The 26,371-nt window shown below is 36.1% G+C and overlaps 1 protein-coding gene across 1 annotated transcript in view; it reads left to right on the top strand.

Moving 5' to 3' along the window:
• Positions 1-26,371, top strand: part of LOC123523044 (uncharacterized) — a 138,250-nt gene that overhangs the window by 44,482 nt on the left and 67,397 nt on the right. Inside the window, exons 9-13 of the mRNA XM_053550333.1 lie at positions 526-640; positions 2,923-3,056; positions 3,827-3,853; positions 5,945-5,967; positions 6,258-6,461. Of these exons, the coding sequence (XP_053406308.1) occupies positions 526-640; positions 2,923-3,056; positions 3,827-3,853; positions 5,945-5,967; positions 6,258-6,461 (503 nt within the window). The remainder of the gene's footprint in view (positions 1-525; positions 641-2,922; positions 3,057-3,826; positions 3,854-5,944; positions 5,968-6,257; positions 6,462-26,371) is intronic.

The raw sequence follows: 26,371 nt of genomic DNA, 5'->3' as shown, positions 1-26,371 counted from the left end.
GCCAAAGTTGAAGCTAGATTATCTGAGGTCAAAAAGTAGACCCATTAAATCATAGACAATCGAGAACGCCAACTTTTCAACCTGATTTCCATGAAACTTTGTCGCTAGATTTGTTTCTATAAAACCTAGGTAATGTACAAAGGTGGATTAACTGAGGTCAAAAATTTGGTCAGATCCTGGAAACACCTTATTTACATGCCAGACGCCACTTTGTATACATACACGATCTTCATGAATCTTGTCAGAATGTTTGTCATCTGTGGTCAAAAAATAGGTCACTAGGTCAAATTATAGAATATTTGGTGAACACAGTCTCTTGGATTTACATGAAATAATGCCCAGAATGTTTGTTTCAAAGGAATTTTGTTCAGATAGGTCATCTGGGGTAAAAACTAAGTCAGGTAATGGATACAGAGCCTACATGTCCCTGTTGTTCATGGGCACATCTTAGAAATTTTGGGACATTTACATTCTCAGGTAAAGAATTGAAACACGAATTTCAAGAGTGATTTCCCTTGTTTTCAGATTGTGGTGTTGGACTTGGGATATCGGTTATCAGGAAAACTTACAATGGTGACAGTGAAATTCTTGTTCAAGATGTAGCTCATGGTTCACCAGCTCACAGAGATGGCAGATTGAGGTAATACTAGGGAACCAGGTTTTTGGTCGGATAATTAACCTATACCTAGCTAAATTTCGATAATGAACTTGTCCATCTTTCAATTCAGACAGTACCTTTAACTGTTAAAAAGGGTGCTTACTAAAAAGATACTGACGGAATAGTGAACAGTGCAGATCTTGATCAGACTGCACAGATGTGCAGATTGATCATGATCTGCACTGATTGCAAAGGCAAAATCAATCATGTCCAGCAAGATAAGGGTTAAGAGTGATGAAAGTTGGTTGGATTTTTGATTTGTAATTAGATGATAACATATCGAGTAACATGAAGTCTTTCATGGGTGCCAAATCCAGGACCTCTATGCAATTTTGGCTAATTAGAATTTAGTGTTTGAAAGCTGGCCAGAAATGTTCTAAAATCTGTCATTAAATGACACAATTGTATTGTTACAGAATGCTCTTTCCCCCAATTTAGCAGAATTTAAAGATGTAGAAAGAATTTATTTTCATACCTAAGACTTATAATGTCTAATGAGTAAATCTGCACATTTACTGTTAAAGTGAAAATTTCCATGTACTTGTATACTTGTAACTAGGGGTGGGATTAATGGAGAGGGAGACATGTGAAATGTGTCAGAGAGTGTACAAATAAAAAGAAAGACAGTATTAACAATTTTCCATATGCAGAAATGATCGTGGATGGTTCTCTAACCTTTAACCTTAATTGATTTTATGTATATTTAGCTTCCTGCCGGCAAGTTATTTTGCCTTTGCGACCAGTGCAGGCTGACCATGGTCTGCACTGTTCGCTATTCAGTCAGTAAATTTTCAGTGGACACCCCTTCAAATAATAAATGGTATTGCCCACATTTCATGATGGACAAGTCCATTGTAGAAATATAGCAGGCTAAAGGTTGAAGTACAGAAAAAAGTGCCAAGGCTGAGCAGTGGAAATTAATTTCTTGTAACTGTGATCACAAATGGTTTCTTGAAGTACAGAAAAAAAGGTGACATGCGTCTTAACATTATAGGTTGATCAGTGAAAAGCTAATTTCTTGTAACTGTTTCTGACATTTAGTATCTAATTCGATGCAAGAAAACTGCATTTATCAAAAGGTTATATCCTCCATTAGTGTGAATATTTGATAGAGACAAATGGTGTTTGTGGGGGGATTGTCTAGTTTAGAAGTTAGGAAATGGGTATTGATAATCAGAAGAAAGATCACCTAGAGATTTGTCAGGGGATAACAGAAATTATTCTGTCCATTAATATGGAGAATTTTTGTCCTTGTGGCATCCATAACATTTAGACCTTTTTGCCAGTATTTTAACACATTTTGCCATTTCATTTCTTATTTTCCTGTTTGTTTATACAGTTGGATCTCAATATATTCTGTTCCAAAGGACCAACTGTTACAGTTTTATGTATATACAGTTGAATCTCGATACATTGTGTTCTAAAGGACCATCATTGTGTTCTAAAGGACCATCAGTTTTATTTCAATGGAATTTGATGAAAATAGAAATCTTCTTTTAGATAGCTGGTAAATAAAGACACGGAAGTTTAAAAAAGTTAAACAGTCCTTAATAGGCAGAATGACATAGTTTAATAGTAATTTTTTGAAAGTGCAAACATTCAAAAACTGCATCGTAACTATTTCTGCATATCAGTTCTGTCATGCTCCGTGCTATACAGTTCAATCACTCGGTCAAATGTCCATACCCAGTCAAAAGTTAGAAAATACGTATATTTCAGAATAAAATTATATTGAACATCCATACTTTTGTGAAAATAATAATTCTTTAAGCCTTTTCCAGCTAAATTTCTATAATGAACTTGTCCATCTTTCAGTTTGTATAGTACCATTAGCTGTAAAAAGGGGTGCTTACCAAAAGATACTGACTGAATGGCAAACAGTGCAGATCATGATCAGACTGCATGGATGTGCAGGCTGATCTTGATCTACATTGGTTGCAAAGGCAAAATCAGTCATGCCCAGCATAATAAAGGTTAATTCATGTCTGCTTTTGGCTAGAGCAAAATATTTTAAGTTAGAGGTTGGTATCCTGAGCAAGACATACCGGTAATAGTCTCTGTTGACTGACGAAAATAATTCTCAAGGTCATTTTTTCCATCTTTGATTCAAGTGGGTCAGTTTCACGTTTGTGGAGAATGTGTAAATGCTGATAAAAAATGTCCAGGAATATTGACTCGGTTAATTGACACCACAAATAACAGAAATACTGTTGAGAGTTTGTGTTGTACCCAACAAAACAATTCAAAGTTATTATTTTTTACAGGAAAGGGGATTTGATCATGGAGGTAAATGGACGTGCTATGACCAACATGACGTTGTTAGATGCCTATCAGTTATTCAGGAACCTCCAGCCTGGTACAGTGGATATTGTCATCAAGCGGAGAGATTCAGTCCAGGGACATTCACTTCTTCTAAAATAATAGTATACAGGTGACAGTTTTAAAGATTTTTATTTTTTATTACAAATTTTGACCTAGCATATGACTTCAGCTGCCTCTATAGTCCATTGATTACTTTTGAGCAATGCCATGGGAAAACCAACATGTGGTTTGCGACCAGCATGGATCCGACCAGCCTGCGCATCGCGCAGTCTGGTCAGGATCCATGCTGTCGCTAACAAGTTTTTCTCCAATTCATAGGCTTAACGAACACATTGAGCCTGACCAATGCGATGCGCAGGGTGGTCTTGATCCATGCTGTCGCAAACCACTATGTTGGTTTTGCATGGCACGGTTCATTTAGTGATACACATGACTTCTAAAAAGCAAGTCCTTTTTTTTTTGGTGATCTGCACAATATTTGCCTTACACTTGCATGCCTACCAGTAATTGAAAGTTGTATCTTTTCTTACGAATAAAATTAGGTATGGTAGATATTGAATAATGAATAGCAACAAAAATCCGTGTAAAAGAACAAAGAACGTGGGAGGTAATCCTTTACTGCAGTGAAATAAAGAAAGGTAGAGTTATCTTTATGCTTTAGGAACATACTGTTTGTAGTCACATAGCTGTCTATCTTTCCTGATTCTGCAAATTGCAAGATCCATCCCACAGTCTGTCAAACACAGAAATCTAGCAGTTTATATGGTCCTTGAATACGATTTGGTGAAGGTTTTTGGTTTGTTTGTTTTATTTGGAATGAAGATTTTTTCCCTAACTTTTTATAGGAGGTGGATTCTTCATTATTGGGTTCAGGTACGTGTTTTTGTTTGTTTGTACAAAAAATGTATATAGTATTGAACTGAAGAAGCAAATGTCAGTTTGGTAAATGAACATCAGCTTATCATTTCAGCACATTTGGAATTTAAAAAATTATAATCAGAAAAAAATAAAGTAGCATAAATGAAGTGTGAATTCCAGAATGGACATAATATATTTTGTTTCAATGTTTGCTTTTTCAGAAAAACTTAGACTTTAGTTTTAACTTATACTGTGAAATCATTTAACTGCATTGACATATAATTTCAAGGTCAGTCCAAAACTGATTTTACATAGATATGGATTCAGTGATTTTAAATTTTAATCTAAGATGAATGGAAAATTGCCCTGACTTGTGAAATGGAAGGTATTTTATTTGGAAAAAAAAAAAAGAATATAACTACCAGTGTAAACCAGTGCAATGAGTCAAAGAGTAAAAATGGTTTCACAGTTGTTAGATTTTTCAGCCTGTAACAAAATTTAAATGTTATGTATTACATGAATCATGAACCAGATTCCCTCCTTTACTTTCATCTTTTTTATGTAGATCTTAAGAAACCTAAAAAATTACAAGTGTTGGTTTTGATGTGCTGTGTTTGTTTTGATGTTGTCAGAATTTTTTTCTTATGTTAAACATGTGTTTTGTCTGGACATCTTGCAAAATACAGTGGAACTTGGTTCGCTCGAACTTGATTGGAGCTGACAATGAGTCGAGAGAACGTGGCTTTGAATTATCCAAGTTTGAGTGAACTAGTTTGACTGTACAATAAAGGTAGCCTTTTCAAGGTTTTTGTTTGCAGTGCATGTAGTGTAGATGGTTACAAAATTCTGAATTTTATTTGTTAATAAAAAATATTTTATACTTATTTTAGCAGATTTATATAATATCTTACTTTTTATCTGCATGCTATAATGATTCATTCATTTGAGGATGTCATGCATAGTCTTTTGTTGTGAACCCTTACCCTGCTAAATTTCTGTAATGAATTTGTCCATCTTTCAATTTGGACAGTACCATTAACTGTTAAAAGGGGTGCATACCAAAAAGATACTGACCGATGACGAACAGTGCAGATCATGATCAGACTGCACTGGTCACAATGGCAAAATCAGTCATGTCCAGCATAATAAAGGTTAGTTTGTCAGTAAGTATGAAGTTCTCATTTTGCCAGTCAGGCAAAAGACTCAAAGTCCCAGTTGTACACAATGGAACCATAACCATTGTCAACCAGATGCTTCAGGTTTTCTAGCACAAACTGGGTGCAGTTGAATGATAATCTTTGTTAGGCGTCAAAATCCTTAGGTTTCCTAATGGTACTTGCTAATTTCTGTGTGTCAGTAGACTCGGGCTTTCTTCTGCATATGATAAATCTCTGTGCACTCTAGACCTTCTGTAAAACCTAAAGAATGCCAAAAACACTTAAGGAGAAATACTTAAAATGCCTAATGTCATTACAGATCCTCTATCTTCCTGAATAAAGCTTTACATGGGACAAAACAGTAGAACATCATAATTATGGTAAATGTTATTATTACCTGCTTGGAGGAAGACCAGAGTATGATATTTTGCTCATGGTCTGTCTGTAAGCCATTTGGTCTTTTATTAGTAACTAGAAAATGCTTGGTCTCGCAGCTTTACTGGTGGTCCGTAGATGATCCCTGTTGTTTTGGGGGTCATAGGTCAAAAGCCCAGTGACCTTGAGACTGAAAATGGTTTCAGCTCAATATCTAAGGAAGGTTTAAGTCTATTGCCATCAAACTTCATAGGATGAATGCCTGTGGTCAGTAGATGACTCCTAGCTTTGTTTGATTTATTGTTTTGGGGATTAGTAATCAAAGGTCGAGTCACAGTGACCTAGACTTAAAATGGTTTCAGTTCAGTAATCTAAGAACACTTTGGAGCTCGGTCTTCATAGGATGGTGACTGTTAAGTCAGTAGATGATCCCACTTATATTTGAGGTCATTCGGTCAGAGGTCACATTATACAAAATGAATGACGTCCGACTGGCCATCATTGAGCAGCATATGTGTTTTAAAGACAGCTCTTGTGAGCACTGAACTAAGCATTTAAGTGAATTACTCTACAGGTGTTGATGTTGTAGTGCTGCATGTAGAAATTATTTCCACGATGAAGTTTATGTGAGTGAAAGACTAAAAGTACTAATTGGTATATACTACGACTGTTGTAACAGTAACTGCAGCTTTATCATAAGTTTAATTCAGTTATACAATAGGGTACATATTTAGGTAGATATTTGTGACTGTTTAGATACCAACTTCTAATAAAGACAACATAAATACTATGCACAAAGAGGAATAAATGTTTGTGGTATTTGGTCTGTAGGCAATGATTTTACCCATTCATTAATTTTGATAATATCTTCATGTTATGTATTACAGATGATACAGTTTGATTGGGCAGAAGATAAGCAGAGTAGTTCCTCTTTGTCTGATGAAAGTGATGAGAGTGATGTCCCTTGTTCACCTGGAGGCACATGGGAAGGGAGAGATCATGTGACCAGTCTGCAAGCAGACGACAAGGATTTTACATTGAAGGAGCCATTGAGAAAAAGACTGTCAACTGTTTCTGAAGAAACTTCCTCAGTAGTTCAAGATTTAGTGTCAACTTCATTCAAGATCTGATGATCAACAAAAAGGTCCTGAAATCTTGGAAAATTGTTAATTGATCAGCTTTTACGGCTTGTAAGGATTGAGTTCATTGTTCATATACAGAAAAATTTATTAAGATACGTAACACAAAAAGTATTTTAACAAGAAGCAAGGTTAGCATATAGTTTTGTTTGCCTTACAATTTAAATGAGCCGTGCCATGGGAAAACCAACATAGTGGGTTTGCGACCAGCATGGATCCAGACCAGCCTGCGCATCCACGCAGTCTGGTCAGAATCCATGCTGTTCGCTTTTAAAGCCTATTGGAATTTGGAGAAACTGTTAGCGAACAGCATGGATCCTGACCAGACTGCGCAGATGCGCAGGCTGGTCTGGATCCATGCTGGTCGCAAACCCACTATGTTGGTTTTCTCATGGCACGGCTCAAATATATGTTGTTAAGTTAGCCAACACTAAACAGCAAACCACATCATGATCCTCCACCTGATGTATGTGAGGAAGTTGTAAGTCACGTGTGTAGAACAAGTTAGTACTAGTATGTATTTTCCTTGCTGAAATATGATATAAAAAAAAAAAAAACACTGCGGGACGAATAAAATATTATTCTTGGCCTAAGATACATGCATGGGTGTAATATTTCACATCATATTAAATAAGTGAAAGTTGCATTACCTGTCGCTTTGTGATGTATAGCATGGTTTTTGCAGTATTTGTTTACCATGCAGTGTAAAAAATCTGTGAAATTTCAGCAGTTTTGTGGTTTGAGTGCACCCACATTGTCTGTTTTACATTATTTATGATATACAAGTATACAGTTTAGTGAAATATGTGAGGGCTGTTACAAGTGAATTTGTTGTATTTATAAATAACATATAGCCTTGTACACAGTGTGCTTGAAATCCATAAATCTCTCCTAGGTGGAGCTAGAAATCCAATTAAGTTTCTTACAATGTTGACCATAAATTTACACAGAAAAATGCAGTGTTTCAGTCAGTTGTCCATATAAAGAAGTTTTAACCTTTACCCTGCTAATTAAGCCCCATGTGGTTCTGGGACGATCTGTGTATGAAAAGAATTGGAACAACTGCCTTACCCATGCATGGTCATAAGAGGCGACTAATAGGGTCTTAACACTTGGTTTTGCAGTAACCCTGTGATTCCAGCAGGTATGCAAATTTTGATTCCATGCATACCTCATGTTTTTATTTCGATGTAAATGAGATGTGGAACCAAAATTTGTAGTCCTGTTTGGCGCCATATAACCTATACTGTGTTGGTGCGCCGTAAAACCCAAATAAATAAATGAATAAATAAATTACCCTGCTTAATTTCTAAAATAAACTAATCCATCATTCAGTTTGAGCCCGCCTGCTTAGCTCAGTAGGTAGAGCGTCAGTCTACGGATCGCGAGTTCGATCTTCGGGCGGGGAGTATGTTCTCTGTGACTATCTGATAAACGACATTGTGTCTGAAATCATTAGTCCTCCACCTCTGATTCATGTAGGGAAGTTGGCAGTTACTTGCAGAGAACAGGTTTGTACTGGTACAGAATCCAGGAACACAGGTTAGGTTAACTGCCCGCCGTTACGTGACTGAAATACTGTTGAAAAACGGCGTTAAACCCAAACAAACAAATCATTCAATTTGGGCAGCACTGCTTCTTATTCAAAGGGGTTTGCTGAAAATTTACTGACTGAATAGCAAACAGTGCAGACCATGTCTGTGCAGGCTGATCATGATCTGCACTGGTCGCAAAGGCATAATCACTTGCCGCCTGCAGGCTAAAGGTTAAGATGCTAAGTTTTTACATTGTATGTAGGAATTGTAAGTGTTAAAAAATGGGATAAGTACAGTGAAAAGTCATGACTGTTTATATAACTTTTTCCAGTGTTGGAAAGACATAACCATGGTCATATTTTATGATATTGTTATATTTAGGCATAACATGTCAACTGCCACAGTATCATTATAAGAAGAGAAAAAGACACATGCTGTTAAACATGTACTTCCTCCTACATAATAGGTGTATACTATTTTTTCACTATGTATTGTTTTACTGCATGCCTTCTGCAAAAAAAAATCATAATCAAAACCGTTTGCATATTTTTATAAGTTAAGGAGGCTATTTCAGACACTGTAGTCAGTAAATTTTTGTACGGTTCTGAATTCTGATTGTTATGTTACTTATGTTATACTTGTTATAGCCACATGTTGTTAATCTATTGAAAATGGCAATCACCATAGAGTTTGTGAATTCAGGTCTTCACAGTTAAGTGTTATATACAGTTGAAAATTGCTATCTCCAATTCCAAGGAATCAAGCGTTTTACTTCAAGATAACCGAAATTTGAGGACGGGACAAGCAGTTATCTTTGAGATAACCAAAATTTGAGGACGGGACTAGCAGTTGTCTTTGAGATAACCGAGATTTGAGGACGGGACTAGCAGTTATCTTTGAGATAACCGAAATTTGAGGACGGGACAAGCAGTTGTCTTTGAGATAACCGAAATTTGAGGACGGGACTAGCAGTTGTCTTTGAGATAACCGAGATTTGAGGACGGGACTAGCAGTTGTCTTTGAGATAACCGAAATTTGAGGATGGGACAAGCAGTTGTCTTTGAGATAACCGACATTTGAGGACGGGACTAGCAGTTATCTTTGAGATAACCGAGATTTGAGGACGGGACTAGCAGTTATCTTTGAGATAACCGAAATTTGAGGACGGGACAAGCAGTTATCTTTGAGATAACCGAAGACGGGACTAGCAGTTGTCTTTGAGATAACTGAGATTTAAGGACGGGACAAGCAGTTATCTTTGAGATAACCGAGATTTGAGGACGGGACTAGCAGTTATCTTTGAGATAACTGAAATTTGAGGACGGGACAAGCAGTTGTCTTTGAGATAACCGAAATTTGAGGACGGGACTAGCAGTTGTCTTTGAGATAACTGAGATTTAAGGACGGGACTAGCAGTTATCTTTGAGATAACCAAAATTTGAGGACGGGACTAGAAGTTATCTTTGAGATAGCCAAAATTTGAGATAAACAAGTTTGAGAAATCAAGTTTCAACTGTATAGTGTTTTTTAGTACGTTGCTTTGCTTATTTTGTTAAACCTAATATACATATATTTATAGTAGGTACATGAACACACATAATACTTTGATCAGACTCCCAGCTCATGAGAGTTTCATTGTTTGTTTGTTTGGTGTCAATTTAAGTAGTCTCCAAATGAGATGACAATATAATTGGAGATATAGAATGATTTATTTGTTTTCTTCCATTTTTAGCTCACCTGTCACAAAGTGACAAGGTGAGCTTTTTGTGATCGCGTGGCGTCCGTCGTCCGTCCGTCCGTCCGTGCTTGCGTGCGTTCATGTGTAAACTTTTGCTTGTGACCACTCTAGAGGTCACATTTTTCATGGGATCTTTATGAAAGTTGGTCGGAATGTTCATCTTGATGATATCTAGGTCAAGTTCGAAACTGGGTCACGTGCCATCAAAAACTAGGTCAGTAGGTCTAAAAATAGAAAAACCTTGTGACCTCTCTAGAGGCCATATTTTTCATGAGATCTTCATGAAAATTGGTCAGAATGTTCACCTTGATGATATCTAGGTCAAGTTCGAAACTGGGTCACGTGCCGTCAAAAACTAGGTCAGTAGGTCTAAAAATAGAAAAACCTTGTGACCTCTCTAGAGGCCATATTTCTCAATGGATCTTCATGAAAATTAGTCAGAATGTTCACCATGATAATATCTAGGTCAAGTTTGAAACTGGGTCACATGCCATCAAAAACTAGGTCAGAAGGTCTAAAAATAGAAAAACCTTGTGACGTCTCTAGAGGCCATATTTCTCAATGGATATTCATGAAAATTAGTCAGAATGTTCACCTTGATGACATCTAGGTCAAGGTCGAAATTGGGTCATGTGGGGTCAAAAACTAGGTCAGTAGGTCTAAAAATAGAAAAACCTTGTGATCTCTTTAGAGGCCATATTTCTCAATGGATCTTCATGAAAATTGGTCAGAATGTTCACCTTGATGATATCTAGGTCAAGTTCGAAACTGGGTCACGTGCGGTCAAAAACTAGGTCAGTAGGTCTAAAAATAGAAAAACCTTGTGACCTCTCTAGAGGCCATATTTCTCAATGGATCTTCATGAAAATTGGTGAGAATGTTCACCTTGATGATATCTAGGTCAGGTTTGAAACTGGGTTACGTGCAGTCAAAAACTAGGTCAGTAGGTCGAAAAATAGAAAAACCTTGTGACGTCTCTAGAGGCCATGTTTCTCAATGGATCTTCATGAAAATTGATCAGAATGTTTCTCTTGATGATATCTAGGCCAAGGTCGAAACTGGGTCACATGCGGTCAAAAACTAGGTCAGTAGGTCGAAAAATAGAAAAACCTTGTGACCTCTCTAGAGGCCATATTTTTCATGAGATCTTCATGAAAATTGGTGAGAATGTTCACCTTGATGATATCTAGGTCAGATTCAGAAGTGGGTCACGTGCCTTCAAAAACTAGGTCATTAGGTCAAATAATAGTAAAACCTTGTGACCTCTCTAGAGGTCATATTTTTCAATGGATCTTCATGAAAATTGGTCAGAATTTTTTATCTTGATGATATCTAGGTCACATGTGCTCAAAACTAGGTCACTATGTCAAATAATAGAAATAACGACGTCGTACTCTGTTCAACACTGGGTCATGTGGGGATAGGTGAGCGATTCAGGACCATCATGGTCCTCTTGTCCTTAAGAAACATGTTAATTGTCATTTAGAAAGTTGGTGAACTTAACTTTACCAGTTACAGGGTGACCAGCCCCATGTGGTTCTGGGACGATCTAGAACCACTGCCTTACCCTTGCATGATCGTAAGAGGCGACTAATAGGGTCTTAACACTTGGTTTTGCTGTAACTCTGTGATTCCAGCAGATGTTTTTATTTCGATGTAAATGAGATGTGAAACCAAAATTTGTAGTCTTGTTTGGCGCCATATAACCTATACTGTGTTGGTATGCCGTAAAACCCAAATAAATAAATAAATAAACAGGGTTACCAAGTGTCAGAAAATTGCTTTGAGTATGCTTTATATCTTGTTCCATTTTTATTACATTCTCAATAATTAACTTTGTTATTAAAGTTATAATGGAACCTGAAACATTAGTATTTTTCCATATTGACGTTCAAGTTTTATATCAGGTGCGTTCTGCCATTTGTGACATCATTTTCTTGTGTCATCGCATTTAGAATGTCTTTCACAACAATATTTTAACTTTTTCTTGTGTTAAAGAACAATTTATATCATTTATATAATAATTGTTAGTGTAGATGTGTATGTAATAAAAAGATTATTAGATTTGCACTGGGAAATATGGACTCGTTTTTTCGTGGCATACTGCGCTGCTGATGTCCTGTAATATTTACCCGGCAGAACTTGGCAGAACTTGCGCATATTTCACGGTACGAAGCTACTAACCTATAAATACAACATGTACCTTACTCATTTAAGCATTTTACCATTGTATGAAATTATACTGTCATAATTACTCATTTCCTACTTTTACATATTATATCAAGTCATAATTCTACCATTAGTTGTACACATTACCAAATGGTATAGAGACATGCCCACATGTTGTTTAATATTATATTATATTATATACATTACAGTAAATCCTTAAATTTATGTCTATATTTGCATAAGCTGTGTTGAATAAAATGTTAAAAAATGTTGAAAAATACCTGTGTTTTTGATATTTAGCTCGAATGAGCCAACGCAAAAGGTGAGCTTTTGTGACCGCCAATGTCCGTCGCGTGTCATCCGTCGTGTGTCCGTCAACATTTTCTAAAAAAATCTTCTTGAAAACCACTGGGCAGAATTACACCAAACTTGAGCTGGGCCATTGGCACTCTCTTAACAAACCACAGCACTATGCAATATCGCTATGTTGCGAACGACAAGAAGAAGACACCGAACTTCACAGGAATGATCCTTGGGTGGCTCCCTTTCAAAATTGTTTAAAGAATTGAATTCCATGCAGAACTCTGGCTGCCATGGCAACCACAAGGAAAAAATTAAAAATCTTCTTGTCCAAAACCACAGGACCTAGGGCTTTGATATCTGGTGTGTAGCATCATCTAGTGGTCACTTACCAAGATTGTTCAAGTTATACCCCCAGGGTCATATATGGCCCTGCCCCGGGGGTCACATGGCTTCTAAAGACTTATACAGGGAAAACATTGAAAATCTTTTTTAACAAAACCACAAAGCCTAGGGCTTTGGTATTTGGTATGTAGCATCATCTAGTGGTTGTCTATCAAGATTGTTCAAATTATCCCCCTAGGGTCAAATATGGCCCAGCCCCGGGGGTCCCAAGTTTTACATAGATTTATATTGAAAAAAGTTAAAAATCTTCTTGTCTGAAACCACAAGATTTAAGCCTTTGATACTTGGTTTGTAGCATTGTCTTACGGTTCTCAACGAAAATTGTTCAAGATTACCCCAGGGGTGAAAAGAGGCCCTGCCCAGGGGGTCCTAAGTATTATATAGACTTGTATAGGAAAAAAAAAACTTTAAAAATCTTCTTGTCTAAAACCACACGACCTAAGCTTTTGATATTTGGTATGATGCATTGCCTAGTAGTCCTCTACCAAAATTGTTCAAATTATGCCCCTGGGGTAAAAAGAGGCCCTGCCCCGGGGTCATTTAGTTATATGAGTTATATAGGAAAAGTACTTAAAAAATTATCTGATCCTCTTTCCAAGACTGTTTAATAATAATTACCTGATGACCCTAAGTAATATGATGTCACTTGACTTGCTGACCTACTTGTTTTTTAAGATACAGCCTTTAAATTTGGATGACATACACAGTTTTGCACACAGATTGTAAAACTGAATTTCATTGACCATGAATGTGACCTACTGACCTTAATATTTAAGCATCAGTTTGATATTTAAAACATGGAGCTCATATTACTCAAGTGAGCGATCCAGGGTTATCATGACCCTTTTTAGCTCACCTGTCACATAGTGACAAGGTGAGTTTTTGTGATCACCCTTTGTCCGTCGTGCGTCCGTGCGTCAACAATTTCGTGTCTGCACGATAGTGGTTTCGTTTATGATTTTATTTAAACCAAGCTTGCACACAACTTGTATCACCATAAGATCTCGGTTCCTTTCTTGAACTGGCCAGATCCCATGATGGGTTCCAGAGTTATGGCCCCTGAAAGGGCCAAAATCAGCTATTTTGACCTTGTCTGCACAATAGCAGCTTTATTAATTTTTATGATTTGATTTTTACCAAACTGGCACACAACTTGTATCACCATAAGATCTTGGTTCTTTTCTTGAACTGGCCAGATCCAATTATGGGTTCCAGAGTTATGGCCCCTGAAAGGGTCAGAATTAGCTATTTTGACTTTGTCTGCACAATAGCAGCTTCATTTATGATTTGAATTTAATCAAACTTGCACAAAACTTGTGTTGCCATAAGATCTGGGTTCCTTTGTTGAACCGGCCAGATTCCTTAATGGGTTCCAGAGCTATGGCCCCTGAAAGGGCCAAAATCAGCTATTTTGACCTTGTCTGCACAATAGCAACTTCATTTATGATTTGATTTTAACCAAACTTGCACACAACTTGTATCACCACAAGATCTTGGTTCCTTTCTTGAACTGGCCAGATTCCATCATGGGCTTTTGCAGCCATATAGAGACTTCATTTATGGTTGTATTTGATACAAACTTCCAAAATACCTTCAACAACAATAAATCTTGGATTCCATGACAAATCAGATCCAACCGTAGGTTCCAGAATTATTTTATATCTGATTACCTCCCCTGATTGTAGTCAAAATGGATTTATATCAGTAAGTACTTATAGGACTTATTTGAATATTTGAAATTTCATTATTATCATTAGTTGGACTGAGTCAATCAGGGTAGATAACTATGGACTGATTTTATGTCAAATTATCTCCCTTTATTATCCCCCCGCCAAAGGCGAAGGGGATATTAAAAATGCTCTCCGTCTGACCGTGCGTTCGCAACGATCTTTGTCCGGAGCATAACTCCAAAAGTACTGGAGGGATTTTCTTCAAACTTCATACACTGATAGAACACATTGGGAGGAAGTGCAGTGTGCAAGAACAATAACTCTACCTTGCCTATTTTTTGAGTTATTCCCCTTTATCATATTTTCTTAAAAAAAATTGTCCGGAGTATAACTCCAAAAGTACTGGAGGGATTTTCTTCAGACTTCATACACTGATAGAACACATTGGGAGGAAGTGCAGTGTGCAAGAACAATAATTCTACCTTGCCTATTTTTTGAGTTATTCCCCTTTATCATATTTTCTTTAGAAAATTAGTCCGGAGCATAACTCCAAAAGTACTGGAGGGATTTTCTTCAAACTTCATACACTGATAGAACACATTGGGAGGAAGTGCAGTGTGCAAGAACAATAACTCTACCCTGCCTATTTTTTGAGTTATTCCCCTTTATCATATTTTCTTTAAAAATTTTGTCCAGAGCATAACTCCAAAAGTACTGGAGGGATTTTCTTCAAACTTCATACACTGATAGAACACATTAGGAGGAAGTGCAGTGTGCAAGAACAATAACTCTACCTTGCCTACTTTTTGAGTTATTCTGCTTTATCATATTTTCTTAAAAAAAAATTGTCTGCAGCATATCTTTTTCATGCATGGAGGGATTTTGATATATCTTGGCACAAATGTTCACCACCACGAAATGGAGTGACGTGCGCAAGAACCAGGTCCTTAGTTCTAAGGTCAAGGTCACACTTAGAGGTCAAATGATACAAAAATGAAAACCTTGTCCGGAGCACTTCTTCTTCATGCATAGAGGGATTTTGATTTAACTTGGCACAAATGTTCACCACCGCAAGACAGAGTGTCATGCGCAAGATCCAGGTCCCTAGGTCTAAGGTCAAGGTCACACTTAGAGGCCAAAGGTCAGATACAAGAATGACTTTGTCCGAAGCATTTCTTCTTCATGCATGGAGGGATTTTGATGTAACTTGGCACAATTATACACGTTCATGAGACGAAGTGTCATGCCCAGTTCCCTTCTTTAGAATTACTTCCCTTTGTTGTTACTTTAAATAGCTTTTATTGTAACTTTTTCATTACTAATCGTAGGGAAAAATCGAGACCACTTTTCAGTAGTACAACATGCATGCTACATCCAATTTTGAGGTGTATTTTGACCAATTTCTACCTAGTAAAGATTTTTGTGTGGATTTACAATTTTTTTTTTTTCTTTTTTTTTTTTTTTAAGATTAACTTCCATTAGTTGTTACTATAAATAACTTACCTTGTAACATTTTTATAATTGACCACAGGGAAAAAACAAGACCACTTTTCTGTGGTACAACCTGGATGTTACTTTCCAATTTTAGGTGTACTTTAAGACATCTCTACCTGGTAAGGAGTTTTTTTTGTGGACTTAGAAAAACAAAAGACTTACAATGATTACTAAACAGCCACAAAATTAAAATTCCATTTGCAAATACAGCTGCTAGAGTAAAGAAATTTGATGTGACGGGCATATATTGTGACATTCTGGCACCTTTTTCCCTGTTAGCTTTCCATTCCTTCTTTTTACAGTAGCCATATAGAAAAACATCATACAGCTATACTGTTCATGAAAATTAATAAAATTTAGCAGTAAACCACTTCACCACTGAATAATTCTTTCCTCCACATCTTTAAAACCCGTGATGTGGACCACAACTAAACGGTTTTTCAAAGCTTCTCCCAAAAAAAAAATACTTTCAGACACTAACTTACCAGGAACTTTAGCCTTCAATTATTATATGCTCGGCGGGGGGATTGGCCATGTCTAACATGGCTCTTGTTTCAAATTAAAATGGGTATATCTCCGTAACTAATGAAGATACTGATCCGAAATTTCATTTATGTCAACAGATTTATTTGGCAGATCCTTCTTTTGTTCACTTACAATAATTTTCTTTTTAATTACTTCCCTTTTACGTTAATATAAATAGCTTATTGTTAGTAACTTTTTTATTATTGGCCGTAGGGAAAAACCGAGACCACTTTTCTGTGGTACAACATGGATGGTACCTCCAATTTTTAGGTGTATTTTGACATATCTGTACCTTGTAAGAATTTTTTTTTCTTTTTGGTTAAATTTCTTTCCTTTGTTGTTCCTGTCCTTTGGACTTAGATATTTTTTCTGAGGACCTTCTTGTCCTCAAGTGCAATGATAACAGATGAGCGATATAGGGCCATCATGGCCCTCTTGTATTATGTATTATTAGCTCACATGGACAGTAAGTGCTATTGTATTTGCTCATTGTCTGTCGTACTGCATCCAGTATGAACAATAGATTTTTCTTGGACAAGTTGTATGCTAGGTCATCTGGGGTAAAAAGAACTAGGTCAGGTTATAGAATAGACTTATAAACACTGTAGAAGCCAAACTGCCCACCTGATTTTAATATATAAAACGTGGTGAGAGTGTTTGTTTTTACTAAAACTAGGTCACTAGGTTAAATCACAGTAAAAAAAACCTGTTTTAAATGTCATAAGACTAGTCCTTAAGTACTAAGTAAAAAGTTACAAATGTTTGGACTCAGTGTTGTTATAATTATGCCCCAGGGGTATATTGTTTTGCTGATGTCTGTCGGTAGGTCCGTAGACCAATCGGTTTCCATATGATAACTCTAGAACGCTTTGGCCTATGTCATGAAAGTAAATAGGGAGGTTGGTCATGACTAGCAGATGACCACTATTTGAGGTCAGTAGGTCAAAGGTCAAGGTCACAGTGACCCGGAACAGTTAAATGGTTTCCGGACAATAACTTTAGAACGCTTGGGTCTAGGATCACGAAACTTAATAGGGAGGTTGATCATGACCAGCAGAGGACCCCTATTGATTTTGAGATCGGTAGGTTAAAGGTCAAGGTCACAGTGACAGAGAACAGTTACTGTGAAATCATGAATATTCGTGGGGGACTAATTTTCGTGGATTTCGTTGTTGAGTCAATCCACGAAATTTAATCCCAACGAACATGCAAAATTCCCACTCAATTTATGATCAAAAGTTGAAATCCACGAATTCATATCCCCACGAAATTGCCGTTTTGACCAAAACAACGAAATTTCATGCCCTCGAAATTAAATGATTTTACAGTAAACAGTTTTCTGGACGATAAATTGAGAACACTTGGGCCTAGGATCACAAAAGTTAATAGGGAGGTTGATGAAGGGTGTATATTGTTTGCTGATGTTGGTCTGTCGGTTGGTTGGTCCATAGACCACTCGGTTTTTGGATGAAAACATAACGGTTGAGCCTAGGATCATAGGAAGTTGGTCATGACCTATTGATTTTGAGAAAAGTAGGTCAGAGGTGAAGGTTGACGGTGACCAAATAATTTCTGTTCCTTGTTCAGTTACTGAATGCATTAAGGGGGACATTTCCTGTTCTACGAGCTCTTTTAAGCTCAGGGAGCTCACCTGATCCAAAGGCTAATGGTGAGCTTTTGTGACCGCTCAATGTCCCTCGTCAGTCTTGGGTCATGCGTCCGTCGACAATTTCTAAAAAATACTTCTTGAAAACCACTGGGCAGAATTACACCGAACTTCACACAAATGATCCTTGGGTGCCCCCCTTTCAAATTTGTTCAAAGAATTGAATTCCATGCAGAACTGTGGTTGCCATGGTAACCAAAAGGAAATTTTTTTAAAAATCTTGTCCAAAACCACAAGGCATAGAGCCTTGATATTTGGCATGTAACATCATCTAATGGTCCTCTATGAAGATTGTTCAAATTGTGCCCCTGGGTGAAAAGAGGCCCCGCCCCGGGGGTCACAAGTTTTACATAGACTTATAATAGGAAAAAACTTTAGAAATCTTCTTGTCTAAAACCACAAGACCTAGACCTTTGATATTTGGAATGTAGCATTGCCTTGTGGTCCTCTACCAAAATTGTTCAAATTATAACCCTGGGTTGAAAAGAGGCCCTCTCTCGCGAGGTCTCAAGTTTTACATAGACTTATATAGGAAAAAACTTTAAAAATCTTCTTGCCTGAAACTGCAAGGCCTAGGCTTTTGATATTTGGTATGTTGCATCCTCTACCAAATTGTTCAAATTATGCCCTTGGGATCCCAAATATAACATAGACATATATGGAAAAAAAATCTTCTTGTCTGAAAGTTCAAGGCCTTTGATATTTGGTATGTAGCATTGCCTAGTGAACCTCTAACAGGATTGTTCAAATTATGCCCCTGGGATGAAAAGAGGCCCCGCCCTGGGGGGGTCACTTGTTATATGAGATATATAGGAATATATATTTCAAAAATTATCAGATCATATTTCCTAGACTGTTTCATTATAATTACCTGATGACCCCAAGCGATTAGGGGTCACTTGACTGTGACCTTGACCTACTGACCTACTTTTTTGTTTTTTATGATACAGCCTTGAAATTTGGGTGACATGTCCAGTGTTGCACACCGATCTTAAAACTGACTTTCAGTGACCATGAATGTGACCTACTGACCTACTTTCTAATATTTTAGCATCAGTATGCCATTTTAAACATGTGGCTCATATTACTCAGGTGAGCGATTCAGGATCATCATGACCCTCTTTTTTTTCTGTTGTTTTAGGATCATGGAACCTATCTAGTGTTTCTATGTATTGAGTTCAGTTAAAGCTTCAGTCATTAAATGCTCTATAGAGGTTTATCAAATTTGTGCAGAATCTTCATCCGATGAACCTTTCTCAAATGAGAAATTTTGGCCAACATGGCCATCTTGTTTCCCCCCGATACAAAGTATATGGGTTATAGTGGAGTCATGCATGTCCGTCTGTCATATCCGCTCCAGCTCTTTTTAACTGGAGATTATACATAAAACTTGCATTGAAGTGGTACTTCATAGTTGCACTGATTTTTGTATGTAAAAATATGAAATACTATCAACTAGTCAAGTTCTATATTACCGTCTGCATTAACTTCTAAATTTTGGTGAAATCATTCAGTTAATTGCAAAATAAAAGAAAAAACCTGAATATCACTAGTTGAACGTATGGTTCATATGCAAATTAGGTTCAATTTTTCATTCACTCTCAACTACAACACAAAAATGCAACTTAAACAAAATGAAATTATAAACTTTTTTTTTCAGATCTGTATCTACTGCAGTAAAAATTACATTTTGAGGAAATTGGTCAATTAATTGGGAAATAACTGAAAAAAACAACCTGGGTTTCACTAATTAGACGTATAACTCTAGTTTATTTTTAATGTTCGAAAAATAGCATGCAGATGCTGTCTCAGTTTAGTCAATATTTAAACTTTTAAATAAAATCAGATGTTTCAACATATTTCCAGTAAGTACTTGTATCATACTGTAAAATCATTTAATTTCGTTGGCATCAAATTTCGTGGTTTTGGTCAAAACGGCAATTTCATGGGGATATGAATTCGTGAATATGAAATGAATGGAAATTTTACTTTTTCGTTGGGATTAAATTTCGTGGATTGACTCAACCACGAAATCCACAAAAATTAGTCCCCCACGAATATTAATGATTTCACAGTATACAATGAATTGCTTCTTTATTATAAATTTACTTAAATGATGATTACAGAAGTGTTGCTTTAAACAGTGTCTGCTATTATTTTGCTTGGATGCATTCTATGCTTCCAAAAAGGAATCTTTTTAAAGATTTTATTGATATGAGTGTGGTTAAATGATGAAATTGAACCAGATGGACATCTTGTAAACAATTTTTGCATTTGTATTACTTAAGTAATCACCTTTCATTTATATTGTAATACTGTAGAATAAAGGGATTAGTGGTGACACTTGGCAATGGGTCTCATTGACCCCTGAGCTGCTGAAAAATGTTATAATGTTATGAATTACCTTTGAGAATATTTTAAAATGATTAACCCTTACCCTGCTATATTTCTATAATGGACGGGTCCATCTTTCAATTTGGACAGTACCACTTATTATTCAAAGGGGTTTTCACTGAAAATTTACTGACTGAATAGCGAACAGTGCAGACCATGATCAGACTGCACGGACGTGCAGGCTGATCTTGGTCTACACTGGTCGCAAAGGCAGAATCATCTGCTGCAGCAGGCTAAGGATTAATGGATGCTTTAATTGGCTCTACCCAGTTGCCTTAATTAGCTCTACCGTATGGATTAAATTGTTGCACTAATTGGCACTATGTGAGAGATAAGTTAAACTAAATCCACTCAAAGATATTAGGGTGTTTTAAATGACAAGATATTTCAGATTTTTTAAATTGTGTAGATATTTATCAATCTAAAAGCCAATGACTGATATTCTAACTAAATGTTATTTACAGTAAGGTTATAAAGTAAAGGATATTTGAATGAAGTTTTTATTTTCTGCCTAGACATAAATACAATAATGCACTACAACATTTCATCACATTACTTGTGTTTTCCTTGCAAAAATTATCACCATTTAATTTAATTGTCGTAAATAACTTATATAACCTAGGAATAATACACTTGTCACAGAAATGCTACCACCTATTTATTTATTCGCCTAACTTATTTATAACATTAAACATTTAATATAGGTAGAATGTAATCAACACTTAAACAAATTTATGCTCTAACGATTTGGCATTGAAATACAAAATAAAAACGTCATAGAATTGTTATTTTACGTATTTAGTACTATGGACCAAACGTACAATACAAAACTGTTGTGAACTATATCTTCTGATTTTTACGTGTTTAAATTTTTGATGGACTAGATATATCTATATGTACACAAAAACGTCCTAGATTGTGCGATCATAATCAATGTTTTGTTGATGAATGGCTTTACAACCTCGTAAAACATGAGAATGTTTTGTGTTTCTGGTGCTTTTTCAGTTGAAAGCTGAAGACAAAAGCCTCGTCGGTCGCTAACATGACGGGACCAAGTGTAAAACACACGTTCGTTTGACATGCAACATGGAATAGTGAAATTTACATGGGAATAACTGATGTTCCTGACAGATCTAGTGGCAATTTTGCAATTAAAAGGTTTGTCTTTTTTTTTTAAAGGATTTTTTTCTAGAAAGCGTAGAAGTAATAGAGGCTTTCTAAAAGTTGTTTTATGTTTTGGAAACACTATTATTATTGTATTAGTTTCCCCATGTTTATAAAGTATGGTAGACTGAAATATATAATTATTAAACTATGCATAAAATTGTATTAATAAGATTCAGTGATGTGCAAAATAAGCTTAAAGTATTAGATGATGTGGTTTAAAGTGTATGGGTTTTTTGTTACGTAACAGTGTCGTCGACATTTGGGCTAGGTGTGCTTTGTAGATGGAATGCATTTTCTTACACGCATTTTTATGGTAATAAACATTATGCAGTTTGTCATTTGTTGACATTTTGTGAAACTTGTAATTTGTTAATTTTATGACTTAAGGTATGGCAACCTGTTTTTTCGGATGAATGTTTGAAATTTTCATGGTAAATAAATTTTGTACTTCATTTTATATCTTATCACATTTGATCTTGCTTTTAAAAGACTGGTAATAGATTTATCATGCAGATCACTGTAAATTGTGAATATTTTTCATTGGTTTTATTTTTGCTAATTTTCGAGAGCCAGGTAGCTTGCAAAGAGCATTAAATTTTACCTTCCAAATCTAAAAAACCAGTCTGCTTTTAAAAACATATTAGTGTTGCCAATCTGCCAAATTTTCCAAGGGAAATCATTACAGAAATCAGAATGATGTAATAGGTATGACAAAAATAAAATGTTAAAGCTAAACTTTTTGATTTTGAGCAGCAACATAATTCCTAGAGTTTTTGTAGTTTTGAATGCAATGCACAGCAGTTGCCAGTTTTCACAATTCTGCAAATGCTGATCTTCACCAGATTTACAATCATCAAAAAGGTGGATTGCACATTTTTTACGCAAATGGCATCAAAAAATAACGTTTAAGCTGAAAGCATTTTACATGCAAATTAATAGTTTTACTTGAATTGACTTGGTTTGGAGGCAATAGTTTAGTTAGGACATCAAAATTCCTGAATGAAAATTCTATTCAAAATTTTTTGATGTGGTGATGCACACCTTATCACTAACACATGCTATATGACATCCATATACTTGACATGGCTTACAATGCACACCTCATCACTTACACATGACATATAATGTCCATATACAAGAAAGAGATTACAATACACACCTCATTACTTACTAACATCCATATACATGTACTTGACATAGATTACAATACACACCTCATTACTAACATCCATATACTGGACATGGATTACAATGCACACCTCATCACTTACTAACATCCATATACTTTACATAGATTACAATACACACCTCATCACTAACATCCATATACTGGACATAGATTACAATGCACACCTCATCACTTACTAGCATCCATATACTGCACATAGATTACAATGCACACCCCATCACTTACTAGCATCCATATACTGGACATAGATTACAATGCACACCCCATCACTTACTAGCATCCATATACTGGACATAGATTACAATGCACAACTCATCACTTACTAGCATCCATATACTGGACATAGATTACAATGCACAACTCATCACTTACTAGCATCCATATACTGGACATAGATTACAATGCACACCTCATCACTTACTAACATCCATATACTGGACATCGATTACAATGCACACCTCATCACTTACTAACATCCATATACTGGACATAGATTACAATGCACACCTCATCACTTACTAACATCCATATACTTGACATAGATTACAATGCACACCTCATCACTTACTAACATCCATATACTTGACATAGATTACAATACACACCTCATCACTTACTAACATCCATATACTGGACATGGATTACAATGCACACCTCATCACTTACACATGACATACAACGTACATATATATTATTGGACATAGCTCACATCTTGCATGTGACATCCATATACTGAAAAAAATTTACAGTACATGCTTCACCCCCAACATATACCAAATGAGATTCATATGCTGGACATAGATTTCAATAGTCATCAATTTATTGACATTTATCTCTCTGAAAATTAAAGGCTAACAAGTATTACTCAAAATGAAATAAGCAATTCAAGTTTAACTTTCATTAGTGATTTTCTTCAAGAAACAATGAAGTTTCTGTCCTGATGATGAACAAAATTAAAGTAATGTGAAATTTCCCCCTGTCTACAGTAACTACTCAAAGAACATGTTTAAAGAAGAAATGATATGACTTGTACCGTTGGTGAACTTTTTTGCCCATACCCTTGTACACAGAATCTTTTGGTCCAGACTACATATCTAGGGGTTTTAGTTTGATCCCCAGTTACAGTCCCTAAATTTACAAACTCTTCCCTGTACGCCCGGTTTGCAATAGAACTAGGGAACTTGTAAGTAAATACAGTTTAATTGATTAAATCTTGTTGTCCTTGAATTTTGTTAAATAGGTGTAAAATTTATTTACTAGGTTTGAAATTTATTTACTACAAAAGAAGAGGATTTCAACTGTAACAAGTTGATAATGGAGCATAATGAATATAGGTATTCAGTCATACAATGAATATTATGAGGTATATTCTTTGATCATTAAAGTATGCATGTGATTTCATTTTCCTGTGATGAGTCACTAATTTTTATTTCAAAAAGAAATGAGCTTTTCAGTTTTCATTAAAATGTGATTTACTATTTTGAGGTCATGTGTTGAAGTCTGGTATTTGTTGTAAACATGTGAAAAGGGATATGTAAAGGGAGGTAATTATGATAATATTCTTGTATGTGTTCTTGGACCAGGACAGGATTTGGATTTATCCAAAAACCTAATTCTGATTTCAGTTAGAGCAGGATCAAGCTTACCAGTCCTGGGTATTTTACCAATGCATAGATTAATTTATATAAGCAGACCGCCTTGGTAGCCTAGTGGTAGAGCATCCGCTTCGAGTGCGGGAGGTCGTGGGTTCGATCCCTGATTGCGTCATACCAAAGACGTAAAAAATGGTACTAGTAGCTTCCTCACTTGGCACTCAGCATTAAGAACTGGTCAGCCCAATGTCAGTATTATGTGACTGGATTGAGTATGATGTTACGTGTCTACGGCATGATATTCAAGTGAAGCAGCACTTTAAAGTTGGGCATTGTGCACACTGCTACAAGTAGACACCATCATTTATATGACTGAAAAATTGTTGAAAAAGACGTTCAACCCGATCACATGCTTGCAAACATAAGGTAGTGGACTCATAATGACTCTCCGTATGACTTCGTGCTAGTGTTCCATACCTGTCAAGACACGCGCATGTGTCACACGCATTTCGGCCCTAGATCACGTTCACACGCCTACTATTCCAAGTCACACGCATTTTAAAACAAAATAGAGCAGTCAGTTGTTTTCCATAGAAAATTGTTGAATCGAACATGCGAGACAGCGTTTACACAGTGTTTTCATACCGCATAATACAGCTTTTACATTCACCGGTGCAACGTGTCATTTTTACCGCATACATAAACGGCACAAAAAGTAAATATGGAGGGAGACTGTTCAAAAGCAGGTCAATTTTATGTGTTCAAAAAGTATTTTTTTCCATATGAGAGCGTCTCCGGCTTTTAGGGATCGTTGCCCTCCGGACCCTACGAGGGACAACCTTCCCTTCGAACCTCGATCACACTCATGGCCTTTGTAGAGCCTTGACAGCTATGGTGTTCTGCAATGAGGCATTCTTCAGAAGTCAGTGTAGCCAAAGAGCTATAAAAATAAATAGATCGGCAACTTGAAAGGCATACAAAACAAATCTCGCCAACATCCCGTGATAACTGAATGAGATCTCATTTACCGGAAGTGACGCTTTCTCCACGCGCCATTTTGTATGCAAAAGTGTAAATTAATTATCACCGTATGACCACGCTTCTTTTGATGGCAAGAAACGTGTACTTTGTCTTTGTACTTAAGACTGTTTTTACTAAAAAAAACGCCGATTCACGCTCTGACACGAGATCACGCGAGTTTACAGCCAGTTGCCATTCTGTGTATTTTATACTTCTTTGGTGTAGCTGAATGCGCACAAAGCTTTCCGTAAAAAAAGGGCAAATGTCGAAATCACTTCCAGAGAATATGTAATTTGCCTACAGGTCCACAACCTTAACTCGGTTATGTACAGGTCCACAACCTTAACTCAGTTATGTACAGTCTTCTCATATAAGGTCTGGGGAAAAATTCAATTATAAGTTACAGTAGATAAAGATATCAAGAAAACTGACAGAAATTGAGATAAATTTCAACCATTGAAGTCAATTTAATGTTCATTTTATTGCAATTAATGTGTTCTCTTGCCAAAGTAAATATTCACAACTGATTTGGTATATTTGCTCACTGGTGACCTGAAAAACTTAATTTGAAAGGTGAAACCCAGTGTGAAATATCAACAAACAAAATATATTAAGAGTTAGGTCCATGTTTCGGAGAAAAAAGTTCGAACATCGCCAAATCATAGAAAGAAAGAATTGTTTTACATGAAAATTATATAGCATATAAAGCATTTATATAATTCTACAAAACCATTGTCAATTTACTAATATTTGCATAGAATTCTGGTAAGGGACTGCATGAAGGGGCCATACTTCTGGACAGTTCAACGCCTTTAAAAACTCACCATTTTTAAAAAGCTGTTACATGTCTTCATTTTGATGCATTTGCAACAATGTTCCAGCGCTTAAACTTTACATAAGTAGGTTAAACACTGTTTTTGACAATTGTTTACTTTTATTTCTGTACAAATGGCATTCTTTTTTAAAGGAGGGCAACTCTTAGAATATTTTAAGTATCC

This window comes from Mercenaria mercenaria, chromosome 8 (genome assembly GCF_021730395.1).
Source record: "Mercenaria mercenaria strain notata chromosome 8, MADL_Memer_1, whole genome shotgun sequence".
NCBI lineage: Eukaryota > Metazoa > Mollusca > Bivalvia > Venerida > Veneridae > Mercenaria > Mercenaria mercenaria.
The sequence above is the reverse complement of the archived record's forward strand: the minus strand, read 5'-3'. Positions and strand labels throughout refer to the sequence as shown.